Below are 21,528 nucleotides of genomic sequence, written 5' to 3' on the forward strand. Positions count from 1 at the left end.
AGCGCATTCCGAGTGTCGACAGCGTTGTTTGCCCGAGCAGAGACAGTGGAAACACTTCCATCGTGGTGTCGTCTCCAAGAGACGTCCAGCACGTGTCATTTTTCGTCGAACACATCTTTCATATCCCCCGCTGCTACAAAGTCCTTCGTCAGGGGTGTTTAGAACAGCTGACCAGCATCATGACACGATGAATGGGATCAAACTTGAAGCAAGGTGCAGCAGGTCATGGCAGCCACTGCACGGAAGATCATCTCCACACAACGGAGGCTCCGCTCACCAGAAACTTGAAGCCCGGGGCGTCGATAATCCGACGCATCTTGTTCCTCTTCCCTTCTCGTCCGTGCTTTCCAGCATTGAAATATACTGTGGCGAGCATTGACTCCTTGTCGAGGTATGTAAAATTCCAAGCTGTTGCCCTCAGCTACCAGAGCAAGCTCGAAAAGGCAATCAAGATGTATACAAGAAATTCTTCCTCCTGCTTTTCCTGTGCTGCAAGTCTACCACTATCCCTTGCGGCCACATCTTGCATATGTCCCCATACATGGAGCCCATCGCATAAGTTACTGCAGCCAATATGTCTCTCGCAAGCTCGCCGGATTGCTTTCCAAGGCCCGAAGACACTGCCTTGAAGTTCCTCTTCTCTTCAGCTGATCAACCAGCAATAAACTCCTTCGACGACTTTTTCGACAGGGACTTTTACGAGGCTAGCGGAGATGAAGGGATCAAAGAAGAACATGGCAGTACTGATGATCTCTTCGCTGTCAACCCATGCAGCTTGACCAATGAATTTGATTCTGTTCATGCAACGACGAGCCAATCCGAACGATCGCCTCCTCAGCCCTGGCGCAAGGGAGTATGGTGCCTGAATCAGAAGCCGGGACAACTAGTGGTCGAGAAAACACGAAAGGCGAACAATGCCCCTCCACCCATCGTCTCGCCTGCACACCTCGTCGCGAACGATAATTTTGCTTTGAGAAGCCCCAGGTCGACCACTCAACCATACGAAACAAAGAGTTTCTCGCCTGACCGCTTGCAAATACCTCATTGTTGGACCCCGAGTGGGCAACAAAGCCCATCACGAGAAATGAGTTTATCGCCTAGCCCGATCTACACACGGTCTTTTGTTGACGGCAGAAACGGCTATGTCGATGCGTGGCAGCAGGATTTTCAAAACATCAGTCTGCAGCTGAACGATGACTACCTAGACGCCTTTGGGATACCTGGCAACCAATTCACAGAGCAACCCGGTTATACGCCAGGGCGGTCAAGGCAAGCATACATGGCGAACAGTCCGACGAAAATGGAACAGATCCGATCAGCGACCATGCACCACCTCAACAGGCCGAGGCAAGAGGCAGCTCATGCGGCAAACCAGAATCTTGCTTCTATACTGAATGCAAACCTCAATGCTACGAACCGCAATATGTTCTCGGAGCCTCCAGATCGAAATGACATGAGTTATCGCTTCATCAATGAAGACCTCCCACCAATGTCAGACTGGACTTCTGAAAGTCCCAACTCTTCGCACAATTCTCACAATTCACAGTTCTCGAACTTATCAGGTGAAAGCCACAATGGCATGTATAATACTCTGCCACCTCAGAACTGGTGGTCGCCGCCTACTACTCATGCTCAGACACAATCTTCACAAGCCAGTCGAGAGCATTACCCGCAGCTAGTACAGCCTAAACCTCGCCGAGCAACGCACCACGTTCTCAGTCATGACGACAGTCACGATGATGGTTTAGGTATCAAATACCTAAGCAGTGAAGAGATTGGTGTTGCGATACCATATCAGCCGGCCGAGCTGCAGCCCTCTTCTATGCCACAGATACAGACTGGATATCAGAGTGCGAAGCCGACACATGCAAATGCACTGTCGTCCTATCCTGCGCTTCCACCTCCTGTTCGCAGCTTCCCTGGATCAGACAGCTCACCTTTCACCACACCTCGAAGAGGAGCACGGAATATCTCCCGGAGTCCTTCACCATCAATGTCCCCGACACACAGATCGTCCAGGTCAATGAGACAGAGGTCACCAAGTCGTCGTGACCCAAGCCAGCACCGGCGGAAATCTATTCACAAGTCAGGTCCAGTGAAGGGGTCCGAGACACCTCGGCATCGATCAACGTCGCGACCGCCACGCACGCCTAAAACACCGAAAACGCCAGGAGATGCTTTCGCTATTGACTTTGTCAATTTCACGCCCAAAGATGCAAGCAAGTTGCTCAATGATGTAGCGCCCAGCGGCAGCTCCAAGACCAGGCACCGGCGAGAACAAGAGGCACGTGAGAGGCGGAAGAAACTGAGTGAGGCAGCATTACAGGCAGTACGGAGAGCGGGAGGTGATGTTGAGGCACTAGAGAGGGCTATCCTGACATGAGTATCTTGCTGCCTGTTCGAACTCAAGATCCAATGAGCGGTGTTCCAGTTATGTTTGCGGCAAGAGTGAGATGGAACTGAGTCAGAACTGAAGCACTATGGACGACAAGTTTTCCTCGCTTCAGTTCTCTGGCAATTATCCATCAGATGAGTATCAGCCTACCGTCAAATTTCCTTCTATTGATTGGCACGGTCTGATGGCACAAAGATTCGACTCTTGGCTCGGTAGGCTCTTATGTGCGGAATAGCGCGTTGTCTGGTACGTGGCGGATCTATATGAGTACACTCGGGACCCCTCGGGAGTGCCCCGTTCCTTGAACACTCGGTGCTGAAGGCTATCAATGCCATTACAGATACAGGAGAGCTGCAGTATGATGTGCATGGGACATACATGTGCGCGGTGGAACTGGCTTTCAAGCACATAAGAACTGGTATAATTGTCACTCTCACAATGGTCCGATAATGACAACCGGGTGGACGCCAGCACACACGACATGATACGGCGCCCGGCTCTTCTGAACAGGAAGAAGGCGTTTTTGGACTCAAGAGCTGCTGGAGCTGTGCTCTGCGAGACTGGAGCTCGAGACGGACAGCTGAGGAGATGTCGGCGGATGAGCAAGGGGCTACATGTGAAGGTCGTTTTGTTTCAATATTGTTTTCATATTTGCCGTGTCACGTTTGTAGTCAGAGAACTACTTTTGATACCATAATGAGTACACCCTGAAAGCACGATTATCACCTTCTTTATCCTGCTCGTTCTAACAACGCCACTGACACCGCTATTTCCAGGTGATCCAATTCAAGGACAAGAACCTCAAAGCCAACTGTCAAGCTGGCCGCTTGATTCGTGACTGGGGAGCACGCCAGTACACATTCAAGAGCAATCACTAGAAAGATACCAATCCAGTAATTCGAGGTCGGGCTTGGTCGATTCGCGAACCCGCGCCGAGTACGAGGCCTCCAGAAGACTTCAATCTCGTGCTTCACGAGGACGCCAGTTCTCATTCCTTGTGCGCACGCTCAGCCACGTTGATGGTTTAGCAGGGGCAGAGCAATCAGGTAGGGCGAAGCCGCGCAGAGCCGTTGCTATGCACGTTTGCAGGGAGATCCATTGTTAGCCTCGAGATTTCAACCAATGAAACACTAGAGATTAGCAAGCTGCGGTCGATCGTGCCGTCCGTGGTCAACACAACACCAACCATTTCGTGCCTGGCATAAACTCAACACACGTGCTTCGACAAGATTCGCGTCCTGCTACTTGTCATGCTCCGGCTCAGGCGCGGGGCTCCGTAGCCTAGGAAGCATGTACTGGGCGCCGAAGTCAGACACGACTACGATGCATCCCTTTATATGTTGTTCTTTGTTTGCTTCCTGCGCTGAACAAGAACTGCTCTCACTCCAAACTTGACCCTGTGACTTACGATCCTCAGACCTGCTCATACGTTGCTAATCACTCAATATGGCCGCAGCAGTCTGTCCAGTCGTTGGTACCACCAACTCTGTCCTTCCTCCGAGCCATCCCAAAGTCGATCTTGACAAGCCGGGAACGTGTCCGGTGGTTGGGGCCACGACCGAGCACCACAACACCCTAGCTCAGCACCCGAAAGTCCCAATCCCAGAGGGTACCAGTCCCGCAGATGCGGCGGCCTGCCCGGCATTACAGAAGGTTGTCTCAGAGCCACAGCATGCTGCGCGAGATGAGAACGTCTGTCCAGTTGCAGGGCAAGTGGTAGCGATGATGATGTTACAAAGCAGCGGCTGACGAGATGTTAGGACTGTTACCTCTGTGTTGCCGCCAGATCATCCCTCGATCGAAAATCCCGTACAGAAGACATGTCCCGTCACAAAAGCTACTCTGTCTCATCACAAGGTATGGGCGAACAGACGGCCACAGAAAGTCGAAGCTTACACAAAAGCAGGGAAAGGTCGAGAAGCACCCATCGGTTGATACGGCAAGCAAAGAAGCCCTGGCGGCCTGTCCAGTCGTCGGTGCAAAGGCTTAGGTGAGGCGAGGAGCTATAGCAGACACAATTTGACAAGCGCACAATCCGATGAAGGAGAAAGGTTGTGTGCTAGAGCCTGCTGGTGCAGCCGCACAATGTACTTGGAACCGTGATCTTAATCAGCGCTCGGATGAAGCAGGCTAGCCAGGTGATTCACCGTGGAAGATTTCCTGTACACCGTAAAGAGCGATTCTTCAAAGAGTCCGACTAACCCTTGTATCAGCCCGGCAAGTCGCTTTGTACGATCTCAAAATGTGTCATCTCATGTCTTGGGAGCACGCCAGTGACTTCAACGAGGAATGCACAAGTTCACTTCTTCAGGCCAGCATGATTCTTCTCGAAGCTCTCCCTCTTCTCCTTTCCACCAAATATCTTCGTTACAATGCTTTCGACTTCCTCTCCATACTCAAAAATTCCTTCATACATGTATAGCTCCTTCTCCTTGTCCGCAATCGTCATGGCCAAGGTATAATTTCTCGACCACAGATCCTGAGCTTTCTCCATGAAGTTCTCATCCTCGTCCGGTCAGTTCTCTGGGTCCTCCAGCCATCGATCCTGTTCCTCTGTAGGCGCACCCTCTGCGATCTTCAGGAGTCCACCATTGATGACGTAGCTCCTTGAGTAATTGAGGATCTTACGGTTGACGAACCGTGGTGATCGGTAGAAGCAGAATTGGGGCAGAATGGGAAGGGCATACTCTATGTATGTGCGGCGGCAGAAATCAGCTGCGTTCCAGAGCTGCTTGGGGGATGATGGGGGGTTGTTGCCGACGAAATCAGGGTGATTTACGAGAGCACTGTTGTAGGCATGCTGTGAGCACGGAGCAATTCGAGATCATTATTGAGCAATAGCGCCGGACTAAGTGGACTTACAGCAACAACCGGTCTGTTATTTCAGCATTTTTAAGTATTTCCTTGACGTCCACTTGTCTCTCGTCCTCCCAGCCATCATCACTGGCGTCCTTCCGCACCTCTTGTTTACTGGCGTTTGTGGCTTCCTTGGACATGTTTTCTACGGCAGTAGATAATACCACTTCCCTTTAAGCACCGGTACAATTCGACAGCCTGCGTGTTCAAATAAGCAAGCAGAACACGCGTGTCAACACGTAGGGACGACCTGTAAGCCAAGAACTTGCTCTTCGTGGTTCTTCCGTTGATCTCAGCCGATGACGGCATGGACTTGATTTCCGCTATGGGGCCTTCCACGCGAAACACACACGACATCATCCTCAACTCCGAGCCTGGGGGGAGTCATGGTAGATCCTTCCTTGCGTCTCCCTCGACATCATGATCTCCCTTCTTTCTCGTCGCTTAGGTCCGTTGCGAAATGCGGATGGCGACGCGTTGCTCGCTTTTGACCCTCAGGAGCTTACCAGCTTAGAAGTGATCCTTGTCATCCTCGTCTTCGTTGGGCGCCAAATCCTTCATCTGCTAGGCCTGGCGAGTCAGTTCCGGGTCAATAATCACGATAAGTACGAGCTGCCAGAGCTCTCTGTCTCGATGCCCTTCGATCTGACCGAGGGTGATCTGCGGCAGTATGCTGTAGCTCTGGAGGAGCCCACTGTGCAATCGGGAGATCTCGACCGACGTGATCTGAAGGCTCTACTCGACAGCCCCGCACAAACGTGTCTTTTGCTTTCAGCGTTGACCGAGCCAGCTATGCTCCTTCTACTAGCCCATCATAAGTCTCCAATTCGGCCACTAGGGGCGGTAAATGTCAAGAACATGTTTGAAGTCTTGCGCCCAGATATGTGCACTGCGGAGTCGTTAATCAAGACGAAAACCGGCGTGGTAGCACGTCTTGTGCGGCAGACGAGGAAGGTGAAAAGAGGTCTAGAAATTGATGTTGTGGTTGAGATTGTGTCGTATGAGGAGGACCCCTTGGTGATCTATCGGCAGGTATTTACGATGTTGCAATTCATGAGGTTCAGGACGAAGCCAGATGTATTGGCATCCAGGACGGAGAGCTTGGACATTGCGGAACTGCGAGCAAGAGGAAACCCTGCCACCTTCACTATGTCGATGAACTCACCGACTACGTGGGCAGCAGTGTGCAAAGATTACAATCCAATCCATATTTCACGATTGGCGGCGAATCTGTTCGGATTCAAGAGTACTATCGCTCATGGTAACCATGCTTTGGCTATTGCGCTGGAACAATTTGAGAGAAGCAATGAGTTCACTTTTCATTCTAAGGACAAGCCTTTCTCAATGAAGGTGCAATTCAGAAAGCCTATTGTCTTGCCAGCTACACTTGGTGCCTTAGCTGTGCAGGATGAGGAGGATAGATGTGACTTCTACGTGGAGCAGAAGAGTAAGATTTGTGTTAGTGCATCGTTGCATCGGAGTGAAGGTAGGTGAAAACGGTGCAGCGGGCGCGTTGGACGGTCGACCTGGGAAACAATTTACGACCTGCTAGTGAGAAACAAGCACATGCTAGCCCCAAAATTCTGGTTGGGAATGCTGATGTTGATAGCGCCTGTTCAAGAAAGAGGTATCTGAATTCATCCATGGCGCCTTCCTCATTGTCGAAACCGGTTGTCACCAATGCGCCTGCCAAACAACCAGTTGTTCCAACTACTATCTCCCACCTGCGCCAAATCTTCCAGTCCTCTCAACGCATTGCACAATCCTCTGAGCGTCCTCGTACGACAATCCTCTCCCGGACATAATGGCATTCTGGTACGATCTGCCAGCAGAAGTGAAACAAAACATCCTGGAACACCTCGTCGTCGGTCTACATGTCAAATTTGAACCTCGACATGCCGCTACAAGAGCCACCAGGAATGCAAAGCAGGAAGAGAAAGACAAAGAAGCAGATTCGACGAACACTGATGGACTGAATTCGCTGCTTCTGGTTTCCAAGAAGTTCTTGACCTACAATGAGCTCGAAGGTGCCCTTTTGACCAATGCTACAATCTGCATTCAGGATCTACGAGCCTTCAAGGTGCTCGAGAAGCGTTATGGCAAAGAGGGGTTAGCCATGATCAGGACGATGATGATCGACCCCAAAATGACAAGATACGAGATGGCTCGTGCGGGCACCAGGTTCCCCGATCTTCATTCATGTTTGAAAACGAAGATGTCGAATATGCAGAAGATCACAATCTCGTTAACAACCCGATTCCGTGGCCATTTCGACTGCTACTTGACGTACGTGGAAGCTATCAATATTGCCAAAGGACATTCTCTGCAACGCTCAGAGCTTTCGAACCGAGTCAACAATTTGGGTATTTTCCGCAATACGGATGATGTGGCTGCAACAGGACGGAAGCTTACGCAACAGTTTTTGCGACGACCTCTCAATTATCTATATCAAAAGCAAGACAAGTGGCTCACAAACCTTTTTAATGTCAAAGACTTTAGCAGGTGTGAAGTGGTCCTGGAATGGGAGATCACCTTCACCGCCGACGACTGGGTAATCATGCCTTTGGAGCGGGTAGGTCATCGCTGACGGACGTCAAAAATGTGTTCCCTGCTAATTGTCAAAGCAGAAAGTGCATTTCAGCAGCCGAAGCTGGTGTGTGACTCTGCAGAACGCTGGTGAAGTTGTTTTGTGTCCGCAGCGACTGCCTGAGGGTTATGTCGATGGAGACTATCCATGGCTTGTGGAAAGTGTTAACGCCATTGAGCATGACAAGTATTACACTATCTGATACTGCCTTGCGAAAGAAATTACATGATTGGTGTGCTCCCCAGTATTCGACAACGAGCTCTAGAAGGTTTGATGAGACCAGATGTGGGGAGAGGGCATTCTGAGTTTTATTGCGCGAAGCGATTGTCTAGAAGCACCATCATTGCTGGAGCTTTAGCTTATAGGCAGCACTATGGTAAAATTGAGGCAGAGTCCAGGGAAGGAATGCTCGTACTAATGCTCAACCGCCCGAACGCCCAGTCGCAGCAGAGCATCGACAGTCTAGCTACTGACAGTGCTACGGGGAAGCTGGTAGAGAAAGAAATGGGAAGGGCAAGGCACCTGGCAGAGCAAGCACAGCACAGCCACAGGAGCATGCCTCCTGCGCCACAGCAAAGAAATACAAACTGTCTTGAGTCTTTGTCTTTTTCTCTTCAAAACTCTTTCCTTCCCATACTTCTCATCATGTTCAACACAACGTCTGTCGAGCAAGCATAAACTATCCTTTGGTTCCGCTAGCTTGCTGCTCAACAGTGAAGACTGTGCCGCGCCGCCTTTTAAGCTCCAGCTGAACAGTCATGTCTGACTCATGTCAGCATGGGCGGGTAGTGAACCAGACGTCGAGATGGTGATAAAGAGAACCAAGACAATGCAAGTACTCACTGCGTTGTCACTGCCATTATGACTCTGAAAACGCGATGTTGGGAAAGTGCAATGTCTGAAGTATATATTGACAACGCCAGTTTCTCTCGTTCCTGCTTTCCCTGCATCGATATCTCTGCTGACACAGTCCTTGGAAGGCTTATCCTATTACAATCTAAGTGTACTAAGTCGCAATAACGAACAGCAATCATGACCTTCGCTGCCGACGCTGTGAATGGCGAGAATGGCCTTCCGAGGCCGAAAGACAACCTGTTTCCAAAGATATCTGGCAAGCATGAGGATTTTCTATCGCAGCTCCAGAAACTGAAATATGAAGGCAAATTGCCATCCACTCTCGAGGTGGAAGGAACTGTCAAATTACACGGTATGCACGCAGATATCGTCTACGACCTTCACGACGAATTCGCCGACGAAGCAGCAATGACGAAATCCATCCTATTCCAGTCACGGAATAGGATATGCGCAGCAGACGAGAATCAGCAAGGCTGGCCAAGGGACATTGCACAGTTCCCTGACGCCCTGAATTACCTCAAGAAGCGAGTCCTTACTCGGTTCGAGGAACGCAATCCAGACAAAGTCATCAACAAAGCTTTTCCATTAATTATTGCTGGAGAATGGATCGGTGGTCGTGTTCAGAGGGGCGTTGGCCTAGCAGAACTCTCCAATCGCTTCGTGATATTGTCCATCCAGGTCAACGGTATTTGGCAGAAGGACGAAGATTTCGCTGATATCGAAGCCGAGAAAGCCGCCATATACTCCGTCTTTCGTGCACGCCAGATGAAGCTCAAATTCGATACATCCAACATTACAGCCGACCACCCGATACTATTCGAGATGCAGCGGTTAGCCGACGAGGTGGAAAAAGCCTGCCCGTTCGCCGCTGCCTTCGGAATCAAGAACTCAAGAGGCGAAGGAGTTGTCTGGAAACCCGGTGTCCCAGAAGCACGAGCCGACGCCAAATATTGGCTGAAGACGAAAGGCCCGATATGCGGCAAAGAAAACCGCATCGACCCAGTGCGAATTGCAGCTGATGCAGCCAGAAATTTGACAATCGGAGATGCAGCAACTCGCTGGGTCACGTCGCGTCGAATAGAACAAGGTTTCGAGTACCTTCTCGAGATGGATATCGACCCAAACAAGCAGACTTCCATCAAAGAGTATATCAACTGGGTCGTCAATGACGTGCTGGTCGAGGAGCACAACGGAATTGCTCGCTATAAGAACCAGTTTGCGAATGCAGAGCAGGCTGTAAAGAAGAAGGTGGGATATCTGGCGCGGAATGCTTTCCTGGAGCAGATGAAGGAATGTGGTGCTGATCTTGCATAGGCTGCTTGGTTGGAGCATACATGAGGTGTTCGAAGTTAGGAGAGTTGACACGATATTCAGGAAACGCAACACAATGGCATCAACAATGTACACTAGTTCATATTTGCAAGGCGTGTCGGAAAAGATATACTATGGGGACTCATCATGCGTAACTCGGGAAGGACATCGTTCAGAACAGGGCGATGAAAAGTATTGATCATCTGTATATAACTTCCATCTGCAGTTTTACAGGCAATGGTAATTTATCTTCGTCCGTCTTCACCCTGGCACTTTTGAGCGCTACAGTAGCAAAGACGACCAATGGGCCTTCCCACGATCATCAGAACTAACAAGGCTTGCGCTGGGGTCGGGCCAGCAATTGCTGCGCGCAGGTATTATCCTCGCACTCCATTTTGTGCGCACCTCACTTCTTCGCTTTCGCCGGCAAGTTCATATTAACATGAATTGTCTTTGGCTGCAGATAATTCTTGATACCCTCAATACCACTTTCACGGCCATATCCGGACTGCTTGAATCCACCGAATGGTGTTTGTGGACTCGTCTGCGCGCGCACTATTAGCTTTGAGCAAAACACACGGAAGGGTATACTTACGTTGAATGCACTGTTGATGCCAACAGTGCCTGCCTCGATTTGCGATGCAATACGAAGCGCACGGCCAATGTCTGCGGTGTACACCGTTGACCCGAGGCCGTATTGCGTGTTGTTGGCCAGTTTTATGGCTTCCTCTTCGGTTTTGAATGTTCGGACTGATATTACGGGGCCGAAGATTTCATCTGAGGTTGTTAGCGACACACAGGGCTCGTTGTGAACAGGCCAAAACCCAGTCAAAGTGAAAATGACCGAAGCCCATCAACGAGAAAAACTCACCAGTATAAACCTTCGAGTCCAACGAAGGATTCAACAACACCGTCGGCTGCACAAACGTCCCCTTTTCACCCTTCCTATCACCTCCAGTAAGCACCTCGATACCCTCCGCCTTCCCATCCTTCAAGAACTCCATCACCCGATCAAACTGCTTCTTGTCCGCGAGCGGGCCAAACGCAGTATCCGGCAAGCTCGGATCACCCATCTTCTTCGCTGCGTTTTCGAAAGCGACCTTGACGGCCTTGATGAAGTCAGGCGCGATACTCTCCTGGACGAGAACTCGCGATGCGGCGAAGCAGATCTGACCGCTGTTTCGGAGGAAGGAGTCGCTTGAGTGCAGCACCGCATTGTCGATGTCGGCGTCGTCGAAGATCATAGCGGGTGATTTACCGCCTAGCTCGAGTGTCACACGCTTGAGATTCGACTTCGCGGCTGCGATCTGGACTTGTCTTCCTGCTGCGGCGGATCCAGTGAATGCGATCTTGGCGATGTCCATGTGGGATGCGAGGAGGGCGCCGACCTTGCCATCGCCGGTGAGGATGTTGATCACACCTTTTGGGAAGCCTGCCTCGTTCAGGAGCTCACCATATTGAGCAAGCGCGATGGGCGACTTCTCACTGCTCTTGAGCACAAAAGTATTACCCGCCGCCATGGCAGGCGCAAGCTTCCACGCCGCGAGGACGTGACTTCCATTCCAGGCGCAGATACCAGAACACACGCCCAGCGGCTCGTACTGCACGATCTTGTACGTTCCATCCTCGCCGTCAGGCGGGTAAGACTCACCGGCAACCTTACCTGCGTAGCCGGCGTAGTATCGCCATAATGCGACGGGTCCAAGAATCATCTTCTTTGCCAAGGAGACTGGCTGACCCATACACATGCTCTCTAGCTTAGCTATCCGCTCCGCATTCGCCTCGAGCAGATCAGCGAACTTCAGCATGATAGCGCCACGCTTCGCGCCTGCTGTGGCCTTCCATGATGGGAGGGCTGCTTTCGCTGCGGCTACAGCTTTGTCGACGTCGGCTTCCGAGGCTGCTTGAACTTTGTCGGAGACGAGGGAGTCGTCGTTGGGATTGTGGATCGTGAGCGTCTCGTTAGACGAGGAGGAGACGTACTGTGTTCTGTTAGTTATGGTCTTACCACGGTGTCGTGTTTCGAACCTCGCCGTTGATGAAGAGTTCTTGTTTGAAAGACATGTTGACGTTGAGTGGTTTGAGAAGTTTGTGGTTGCGACTGTGAGGTGATCAAATCTTGTCCTTGCGCGTCCGCGAGTAAAACGCTTCATGAAGAATCGTAACATTCATATTGGGACCAAGACTTCCTGCTGCCGTGGCCCTCGGGCGGAGATACCAGACCCCGCATGCGGAATGACGAGGGTTGGAGATCGCTTGGCTTGTGAGAATCGCATAGAACACATGAGGCTTCATGTACGTCGAATTGAATTGAATCTGCAGCGTCCCGAATACCATGCTGGTGTTATGAATAAACAGGTGACTATGGGCAAATGGACAGGCCTTCGCCAACACCAACATTTTGCTCCAGAACCTGTGAACAGTGCAGAGGCTGTTACAGTGTCAGTGAGCATGTTGGATGTCGCGTACTTCCTGTGGTCAAATCAATAAGTCCAACCCCAAGAGAACATTTCAGAGGTTGAGGTTCGGTGGCGGCGAAGGCAATTATATTTCTCGTCGCACATGGCTCACAGGTCAAGCCACGCTCGCCTGTCAGATCATACCTTCTTCGGCCGTCCTCTCTTCTTCGCACTACCCTCTGTCGTCGCATTCACCCTCTCTGCTCCAGATCTTACTGCACCCTCAGAGACAACCTCCTCGTCCACTCTCTGCTCTTCTATGGCATCTTCCCACTCCTTCTTGGCCGCTGGATCAGCATGACCAACCACCTCGAGGTTGCCAGCCAGCCATCTCCGGAACGCCTTTTTGTCTAGGAACCCGTGCACATTGAACCAGTCTGTAAAGGAGCCTTCGATTGTCTGATCATCGATAGCGCGTTTGCCGGTCTGAGGTAGTTCGTAACGTATTTTCAGCTTGTAGATTGGCTTGTTCTTCACGCCAGAGGAGCTGAGGGTCAACTGTAGTATAAATGTTAGCACGTCTTCGCTCAATGTCCCGAATAGAGGTTGTGCTTTTCGATAAACATGACGCGCCGTCTGGCGTCCCGACGGAGCAGCAGAGGTTCATCCCCGGCCCCAAACAGAACTCTGGATATATGCAACACTGCACGTACCTTCTGCCCACCTTCTCTGGTCCCCACGAACACCTTCCCACTCTCAACAGCCCACATCCAGTATGTCAAAGCCCCATTCAACACAAAATACACCACGCATGCGGGTGCAGTATACGCCTTAGTCGAATCCCATCCCAGCTTCCAATCAGCATAGAAGAGAACACCGGCTATCGTTACTGCGACATATCCCAGTGCTAGCCGCACATTGGTAAGGTAATGATGCTGTGTAAACTTGTAGGTTTTGGGTAGCGTAGTCAGGATCGGAGCGAGAGCATCGTCGGTTGTGGCCTTGAGTTCTACAAGGTCACCCGTGTTAGCAGGCTATCGTCGCGTTGAGAGCATATGCTTTGAGGAGGGGACTTTGGCATGTGAGCACTGACCATTGAGGTTGTACAGTGATATCTTCTGAGCGGCGGCCATTGTTGCTAAATCCAATTATGAAGGAGACAGTAGCGAGGAAGAGAAATTCACGTATCGATCATGTTGTAGCTACCATTAAGAAGGACACCGGGTCACTTTTGTGTATACACTATAGTTAGACGCAGGAAGTACAATCTGTCCGCAGCAGAACATGGCGGCCTAAGGCTGTCACCGACCACCGAAGCGAGCGAGGAAGGGACCTGATGCAAATATCGGGGTTGGTCTCTTCTGTCACGGTCTCTGTCTTTACAGCAGCAGTATGTGGCACATTGTAAGTTGTGCTAGTACATAGTGATCCGCAGAGATGATACAAAGATGGTCAAACTTGTCTTGTCGTCGCGGAGCAAATTGCTCCTTCTCTCACTGCACATTGTGCTCCTCCCATGCTCTCTAATTCTATTCATCAGTCTGCAATAACACAAGCCCATACGAAAGAGATATCCTGATACAACATTCCCCTCATCGTGCCATTGTCAGCGTCAGTGATTCAATGCGAATGTCCTTTTCTGACCATCTCCAAGCGCTGATAACAAGCCGTGACATCAAGGTGCTAATCTCTCTCGCTAACGACTGTCTATTCTCAATTCAGGAGTCGCATTCTAGAGCCGCAACGGGCGCATCACTTTGAAGCTTGGCCCTCATTTAAAACCATCAGCGTCTCTTGTCGCATGACGAGTAGCATATTGGCGTGATTTGAGGCTGTGATGGACTTTGGAGCATAAAAGCGGTATGAGATACAGTACGCGACTACTGCGCGACGCGCACCACTTGGCGACGCGTCGCGTTTCTACCAACTTATAATTATAACAACTTTCATGAATTAACTATATCATAATACTATATGCAAACCATACCTAAAACTTCGTCAGCTTTTTCTTAAGCGGTTAAAAGGTACCGTACGTATAAGATCGGTATTACCGAAGCAGCGCGTTTAGAGGGCGTACTAAAAACGACTATTAGTTATCGAATTCGTAGTAGAAACCCTTTATAATACCACCTATAGTTACTACTTATAAAAGAAAAGGAACTTACTGTCGTTTAATTACTAAAGGGCCTCTAAAGGTTATATTAAGTTACTAGCTATACGCATATACGCTTAGCTATACGACTTTTTTTTATAAAAAAAGAATAGAATTTAGGTAGATATTAGTATCTACTAGGTAACTAGGTTTTTAAAGCGATACTACCTTAATTCTAGTCGCTTTAAGCTAGTACCTATTAAGAGGTTACTTAGCCTAACGAACTAGGGTATTAATAACTTCTTTAACTATTTTAAGTAGTAATTAGAGCTATTTAGTATTACCTAGAAGCGTATATATAATATAAACGAAAAGGGCTTCTAACTTAGGTTACTTAGCTTAAAAACTTACGTTTTTAATAAGTTAATTAGCCCTTTAGCGATAGTAGCTTCTTCCTTATCTGTTAGAAATGCGGAGGTCTGCCTTAGAAAAAGGTCACAGAATCTGGCCAAACATGGCCCAGATTCGCCCGCATTGCCTTATAGCCTTCTGTCGCGACATACCGCCTTGGCATTCGTGACATTATCCCCTCTCCACAAGACGCGCGTCCCGAGCGTCTACCCCTACTGCCCCTTTCGAGCAGCTTAGCCAGCGCCAGCCAGTCGCAACTAACTCGCTATAGGAGTTAAACTCGTCGCCTCGCTGCGACAGCGCTTCCTTTACGACCTTTAGACAGATCATCGCAAAGCGAAACCTCCGGGATACCATTAAGGACTGACTTAAAACTAACGCAAGAACTGCGCTCGTTTTGAACGGAGGTCGTCACAGGTCTACTATCACACCCTGCGCCCACTCCGCCATGTTTGGCCAGATAATATCAGAAATACGGAGGTCTGCCTTAGAAAAAGGTCACAGAATCTGGCCAAACATGGCCCAGATTCGCCCGCATTGCCTTATGGCCTTCTGTCGCGACATGCCGCCTTGGCATTCGTAACATTATCCGAATAGGTTATAATTATTAAATATATTATAATAACGGGTAAGGTATTATAGCCGATACTTATTTATATTAGTAAAGAATTGAATACTTCGTAGTAAAGCGATACCGATAACGTTAAGACTAGCTATAAAAGTTTTTAGTATTAAGCTAGGTTAACGCTAATATATACCTAAAATAGCTTTAATAAGTTATAATTCTAGAGCGTTAGCGTACTAGTAGCTCCGTTACGCTTATTTATAACCCTTATAGTATCTATTTAGATATTAACTTTTAAACTTAGGTATTACTAGCTAGTATATATCTTATTTATATACTATCGTACTCGTTATACCTCTTATAGCCTTTAGATATTACTTATTTTAGTTATATCGCTTAAGAATACCGTAAAGCCCTTTAAGACTACCTTTTCGTTATAACTAAGATAGTTAAGTATATAGACTTTAACGATATCTATACTAAGGCGTATCTATACGATCTAAAAGTATTATATATTAAAAAAAGGCTAAAGTACTAGTGGCCTTTTCCTTTTAAATCGAGATAAGATTAAAGATAAGGTATAAGTTCGTAATAATAAAGCTATTAAGCTAGAATACGTACGGCTAGCTGATAGTAAGCCTTAGGATCCTCTATAAATACCTAAGAAGTAATCCAACGCTTAGTTATTAGCTAATAAGATTATTTCTAAGTGCTTACTTATTACCGGAATAAGGATCGCTAAATTAGCTAAATTTAAGGAATAGTAGTACGTAGCTAATACTATTTATTAAGATCGTATTAAGTAGGTACGAGATAAAGATAAGACCTAAGAACGTACTACTAAGGCTATACGAGTCAACCGGCTTCTAAATATATCTTATACTTAAAAAGGGGTGCTTAAGGCTACCCGAGGGACCTATAAGCATTAGAAGGCGACGATAGTATAGAAATAGAAGGGTATAAGTTAAGCGAAGCTATTAATAAAGTTTTAATACCCTCCGCGTGACGCTCGATTATCATTAATAAGAAAAGGTACAATAGTGGTTGACGGCAAGGTCATTACTCAGAATTAGTATGTAGCTGCAGTAGTAAAATTAAGGCGTCGCCAAGCGGTGGGCGTCGATCAGTGGTCTTAGACTGTAGCACGTCGTTCTTGCATGTACCCGTCTTCATCCGTGCTTGCCACAACTGCGTTTCGCAGGGGAAAAGTTGCTCATTGGGCGCACCAATGTCAACGTAGTTGACCACCTTTGTTACTTGCTCAAACCTCATTTCCACCATATTATTCAGCCTTTCACGTTGCCTTCCGACTTCGCAAATGCTACAGCTGCAGGTAGCCGGAAGGAGGCGCAATAGTATAATTTCGACGGTGCCACCAAACGAGCACGATGCAAGTTAACCTCGTCCCTATCCATGGATAACTCGTAGCCTAAATGGTGTGAAAGTCTCTGTCGCAGCTCGCTTCGTTCCTCGTCCTCAGTGTCCCTACGGGCCTGAAAGGTATAGACATGGACTATGGGTAGTTTTCGTCCTCCAGCGGAGAAAAGTTTTTCGTGTCCATAATAAATGCCTTTGAAAGCCGGCAGAAACTCAATAGCCGAGGCTGGAAGGTTCATGATGAAGTGGTCGAACGTTGGTGGCTCGATTATCTTTTGAGCATTTGCTTGCAAATGTTCCTGAGCTTTCGTTCTATCGTCTTTCGTCATCTTGCGACCCTGGACAAATTTAGGTACAATCTCGACCGTCCTCTGCTGTTCTAGTAATAGTTGGGGCGCCATTCTGATAAACTCTGCTCCGTCAACCATGGAAGGACGTACAAAGTCAGATACTTTGTTCGCTTGAATTGCCTGATGAAGGCCTTTATGGCCAGCAGGATTCAGATCGTTCGCCCAGACAAAAGTCCGCTTCTTGCCTGTGGGCACAGCGAACGGTCCAACGCCTGCCATCACATCGCAGACTGCCTCTCCTGGCTGAAACATCGATGTCAGTCTTTCATGTTCATGGCCATTTCTCGTGTTCCAGTAAACCTCGGCATAGTTGAACTTGAACTCGCACTCTGCATGGTGCACTGTTACATTGAGGTCGTCAGGACCAGCAAGCACTTCGTAAGGAAATGTCCTGAAGACTGACTCAGTGCCGACGTCGTTCAGTTTGTTAATGACTGTTTTGACACCCACGTTCTTGTCTATCAGGACTTGTCCGATAAGATGCTTGTAGGGTAAGAATTGCTCTCGCAAATTTAGATGCGCCACATGCCCAACTTGTGCAAAGCCAGAAGGGTAATCATCATCTGTGGTTTCAGGCAAGATTGCTTCGAGAATGTCGCGCATATCCCAGTGGTTGTAGTCCAAGGTGAGCTCGTATGGCTGAATCTTCGCCGTGCCATCTTGGAGGATATCTGACCAACGCTCCTTCCAAGTGGAGGGATCAGAAGCTCTGATGTGGGGTTTGAGCAGAATGCACTTCGCTCCTGGCGTGGTTTCGTCCTCGACAACTGGCTTGATGGTAGTGGTGCTTAGAAGATCGCCTGAGGACGCGACTTGAGCTCTGACCCGTGAGATATCCTTTGGGCTGAAGACAGTGAGTGCCGAAGTCTCGACCTTTTGCTTGAAAAATGATCTATCAAGCACTTTCATATCTCGGTTGATAGGAGGCCGAGCAATCTCTGCCGTTGTAATGGAACTCATTCTCCGAGACTGGCATATTCGTGGAGAGCTGAGGTACACAAGTGCTTCCGGCGCAGAACGTCTCAAACTCGCGATTTGACGTATAAACATCAACAGATGCCGTGATTGTGAGAGATAGTTTGGGTACATCAAATGATGATGAAGACGCAGGAGCCCCAAGCACGACCCAAATTTGGTTGACTCACCGGTTAAACACCGGCATCTGGTCAGGGGCTATTCAGACAGCATTGAAGATGCCGATGCACTGCAGACACTGATTTCGAATTATGCTACCATGGATGCTACACACCTGTGAATGAGAAAACGGAGTGCAACGAGCAATATGCAATATCCAAAGCATTGTAAGAGCGACGTTTCCTGACGCGTCGCGCCGTTGACCTCGACGCGTATGGAATGATGACGTCGTCGCGTTCATCAGACATTATTGTCTTCGATGGTGCTACAGAGTTTACATACAGAATCGAACGTAGCTTTTGCAGATATATTCATCATTGGCTTCTTTCCACCAGATGTCGAAGCGTACGATACACTCGTTTTTCTCACCTCCAGCGAAAAGACCAAAAGCTAGCCTTGAGACCTTGTCAAGGAGAGTATCTCCCCCGCCAGTCGACAAGGAACCATTTTCCGAGAGGATTATTGTTGAGGCCGAAGATACGCCCAGTGATGTACCGGCAAAGTCCACGTCCCATCAGACGTATCCATTCCCAATAGCAGATCTGCCATCAAGCATCTCGGAGAAGATCGAGGAGCTGCTCTTGATAGCTTCAGGAAACGCCATCAACAGCCAGCCTCATCTCGATCTCCTCTATTTTGAGCCACTTATACCCCAGCCTACGGCGTACCAGCTGTTCCGATTTCTACGTTCTTCACTCCCCTTCTATCGTGTCAAGTATACCATCACGCGCTACGGCAAATCCGTTGACATCAACACGCCTCGCTTCACCACTGTCTACGGCCTAGATGAAACCTCACAGTTCGTGAGCACGAGCACGACAACAGAAAATAATCCCAATGTCAACCAGCTGACCACACGCATTGCCGAAACCTCGAATCCAGCAAAGGACGTTGCTCCAGGCAAGTACAAGTCATGTGCCTGTCCGCCTCGACCCATACCTCCTTGCTTAGCCATGCTCAAGAACCTGACTGAAGCATTGACCAGCGACACCTACAACTTCGTATTAGTGAACTACTACAGTACCGGTCAAGACTCAATCAGCTACCACAGCGACGACGAGCGATTCCTCGGCAACAACCCATCAATCGCCTCATTCAGTCTCGGCGCGAGACGTGACTTTCTGCTGAAACATAAACCTCCCGGATCTGGACCAGGCAATGGTAACAAGGGTCAGTCAAAGACCGAAGCGGGCAGTGCCGAGAAGGTCTATCCCGGCACAACGCAGATTAAGCTGCCGCTTGGTTCGGGAGATATGATTCTGATGCGTGGTGAGACACAACGGAATTGGCTGCACTCTATTCCGAAGAGAAGCGGGAAGAACAACGAGGCGGATAAGGGACGAATCAATATCACCATGAGGAAGGCGATGGTGCCTGGTGGTACAGAGAATTATTATCAGTATAATGTAGGAACTGGTCCGGTGTACAGGTGGGACGAGAAGAGGGCAGAGATGAGGTTGTGGGAGGAAATGAAGCTGGAGCGGGGCTAATATCACGAACTGATGCGATTCATATGGCTTTCCGGTCGGTCCAGACCCAATGCGTTGAATCTGTTTGGGTAGAGTGTGTCCACAGTATTCGGTTACTGATACAGAATGATTACTAATTTATGTGGCCGTTGTTCGAGGACAACCAGATGAGCCTGAACAAAACGTATAAGCGACAACGTCCAACGATCCCGCGACCTTCTACCCTTCACTCATATCGTCCGAACTATCGTCATACATGTCCTCCGAGTTCTCCTCCTCCATGTCGTCAAAATCGCCGTCGTCATCTTCATCATCACCCAGAATGTTCCAGATGTTTGGGACCATACCGTTGACCAGGTCCATATCGTCAAGCATGTCGTCAGAATCATACCAAGTTTCCAGTAACGACACGTCTGTCACCTGTTTCTCAACGATGAAATCCCTCAACCTTCTTGGGACACTGCGGCCTATTATGTGGTCACATGCAGCTGTCAGCTTCGACCCAATCTCTTTCAAGTCTGTGGCCTTGGCATTGAGGTCTTGTGAACCTGATGGATCTTCGAAGTCCTTTCGCAGCTTTACATCAGAATCGAGCTCTATCTGGAACGCTTTCCAGATTTCTGGTTGGACTCCCGGTTCGACTTGAACACCAGGATCGTCTTCCCAAGGAGATAACAACCGCCACCTTCTCCCCTTAACGAAGTTCAAGGTTGCCTCAAGCGTCTCTTCAGGCGCTCCATAGCCATTGATCTGTTGCCCATCTGGCGTCATGTAACCCAGCGCCTCCCGGAGGAAAAAGTACATGAGCCCAATGTCCATGTAAGGGCGGACTCTCCCCTGACTGATGCAATGCAGAAGAGGGCCCCAATGCAGATTCGTCAAAACGGCAGTCTCAAACCCTCGGCGTTTGAACAATTGCGCGAAAGCTCTCGTATGCCCTGTTGTCTCCGATTCCCAGTAATCGCCCTGATCGCACGATGCCGCAAAATCATCTTCAGTTGGAAGCATGTGATCGTAGATCCGCTGAATTGTGTAGCGGAGGATGCTGAACCATTCCTGGGACAGAATGCTCCGGATACACCAGGACATCAGATACATATTCAGCTCGAACCGTTCTCCATCAACGAAAGTTGACATGCAACACAGCACATGAAGCCCAAGCGTGATCGCTCGCCTAGCCTTCGGGGTGTCACTCGGTTTCAAAACCTTGTCGATTGCTGACTGAACATCTTGGTCTCGCTGTGCGTAGTACTCCAAGTCCTCGTCTGACACGTTCCAATCTGCTGCGTTGTTCAGCAAAGCAAGCTCTGTAAACTGAAATCGCACAATGTCACGGCGAAGTGAAGGGGAGGATGCGATACGGTTGAATCGCCGGCTTAGTAGCTTGATGGCCAAATGCGGACACTGGTCAGCGTTCGCGTTAGGCACGTACGGTACAAAAGAGATGATCTGGAATAACAATTCATCTGGGAGCTTATTGATGCCCTCGGGCTCCTGCATGGCTGGCGGCATGGCACGAAATGGACGTTGGGGTGAAACAGGTGCAAAGACTTGTGTTGGCTTGTCCAGGGACGAGGATGGTGCTTTTTTGGTCTCCTTGGCGGATGTGGAGCACGCCGCACATCATGCTTTCGATTGGTTGAGATGGGGGTATGAGCAGGAAAGTGTTTGCACTAAATTTCTCCCTCCATTAACCAGTTTGGTACTTTCCTCTTGACTGTCGTCTC

At 49.1% G+C, this 21,528-nt stretch overlaps 10 protein-coding genes across 10 annotated transcripts; 5 read left to right on the forward strand and 5 right to left on the reverse strand.

Moving 5' to 3' along the window:
* Positions 1-574: 574 nt before the first annotated feature.
* On the forward strand, positions 575-2,383 carry PMZ80_006691 (uncharacterized protein; the record flags this gene model as incomplete). The annotated part of the gene is made up of 1 exon (XM_064875103.1): positions 575-2,383. The coding sequence occupies one exon, from the start codon at positions 575-577 to the stop codon at positions 2,381-2,383; it is 1,809 nt and encodes a 602-aa protein (XP_064729503.1).
* Positions 2,384-4,910: 2,527 nt separating this feature from the next.
* Positions 4,911-5,391, reverse strand: PMZ80_006692 (uncharacterized protein; the record flags this gene model as incomplete). Its single annotated transcript, XM_064875104.1, has 2 exons — positions 4,911-5,181; positions 5,258-5,391. The coding sequence occupies 2 exons, from the start codon at positions 5,389-5,391 to the stop codon at positions 4,911-4,913; spliced, it is 405 nt and encodes a 134-aa protein (XP_064729504.1).
* A 280-nt stretch (positions 5,392-5,671) lies between these two features.
* Positions 5,672-6,745, forward strand: PMZ80_006693 (uncharacterized protein; the record flags this gene model as incomplete). Its single annotated transcript, XM_064875105.1, has 1 exon — positions 5,672-6,745. One exon carries the CDS (start codon positions 5,672-5,674, stop codon positions 6,743-6,745), a length of 1,074 nt encoding a protein of 357 aa, XP_064729505.1.
* A 310-nt stretch (positions 6,746-7,055) lies between these two features.
* On the forward strand, positions 7,056-8,040 carry PMZ80_006694 (uncharacterized protein; the record flags this gene model as incomplete). The annotated part of the gene is made up of 2 exons (XM_064875106.1): positions 7,056-7,823; positions 7,879-8,040. 2 exons carry the CDS (start codon positions 7,056-7,058, stop codon positions 8,038-8,040), a joined length of 930 nt encoding a protein of 309 aa, XP_064729506.1.
* Positions 8,041-8,870: 830 nt separating this feature from the next.
* On the forward strand, positions 8,871-10,007 carry PMZ80_006695 (uncharacterized protein; the record flags this gene model as incomplete). Its single annotated transcript, XM_064875107.1, has 1 exon — positions 8,871-10,007. One exon carries the CDS (start codon positions 8,871-8,873, stop codon positions 10,005-10,007), a length of 1,137 nt encoding a protein of 378 aa, XP_064729507.1.
* A 403-nt stretch (positions 10,008-10,410) lies between these two features.
* PMZ80_006696 (uncharacterized protein) lies at positions 10,411-12,068 on the reverse strand (the record flags this gene model as incomplete). Its single annotated transcript, XM_064875108.1, has 4 exons — positions 10,411-10,548; positions 10,600-10,781; positions 10,876-11,986; positions 12,033-12,068. The coding sequence occupies 4 exons, from the start codon at positions 12,066-12,068 to the stop codon at positions 10,411-10,413; spliced, it is 1,467 nt and encodes a 488-aa protein (XP_064729508.1).
* Positions 12,069-12,601: 533 nt separating this feature from the next.
* SPC2 (signal peptidase complex subunit spc2) lies at positions 12,602-13,536 on the reverse strand (the record flags this gene model as incomplete). Its single annotated transcript, XM_064875109.1, has 3 exons — positions 12,602-12,961; positions 13,117-13,412; positions 13,497-13,536. 3 exons carry the CDS (start codon positions 13,534-13,536, stop codon positions 12,602-12,604), a joined length of 696 nt encoding a protein of 231 aa, XP_064729509.1.
* A 3,221-nt stretch (positions 13,537-16,757) lies between these two features.
* On the reverse strand, positions 16,758-18,158 carry TRM5 (tRNA(m(1)G37)methyltransferase; the record flags this gene model as incomplete). The annotated part of the gene is made up of 1 exon (XM_064875110.1): positions 16,758-18,158. One exon carries the CDS (start codon positions 18,156-18,158, stop codon positions 16,758-16,760), a length of 1,401 nt encoding a protein of 466 aa, XP_064729510.1.
* A 509-nt stretch (positions 18,159-18,667) lies between these two features.
* On the forward strand, positions 18,668-19,822 carry PMZ80_006699 (uncharacterized protein; the record flags this gene model as incomplete). The annotated part of the gene is made up of 1 exon (XM_064875111.1): positions 18,668-19,822. The coding sequence occupies one exon, from the start codon at positions 18,668-18,670 to the stop codon at positions 19,820-19,822; it is 1,155 nt and encodes a 384-aa protein (XP_064729511.1).
* Positions 19,823-20,020: 198 nt separating this feature from the next.
* PMZ80_006700 (uncharacterized protein) lies at positions 20,021-21,313 on the reverse strand (the record flags this gene model as incomplete). Its single annotated transcript, XM_064875112.1, has 1 exon — positions 20,021-21,313. The coding sequence occupies one exon, from the start codon at positions 21,311-21,313 to the stop codon at positions 20,021-20,023; it is 1,293 nt and encodes a 430-aa protein (XP_064729512.1).
* Positions 21,314-21,528: the final 215 nt, after the last annotated feature.

This window comes from Knufia obscura (genome assembly GCF_036327395.1).
Source record: "Knufia obscura strain CCFEE 5817 isolate CBS 148926 chromosome Unknown scaffold_7, whole genome shotgun sequence".
Lineage (NCBI taxonomy): Eukaryota > Fungi > Ascomycota > Eurotiomycetes > Chaetothyriales > Trichomeriaceae > Knufia > Knufia obscura.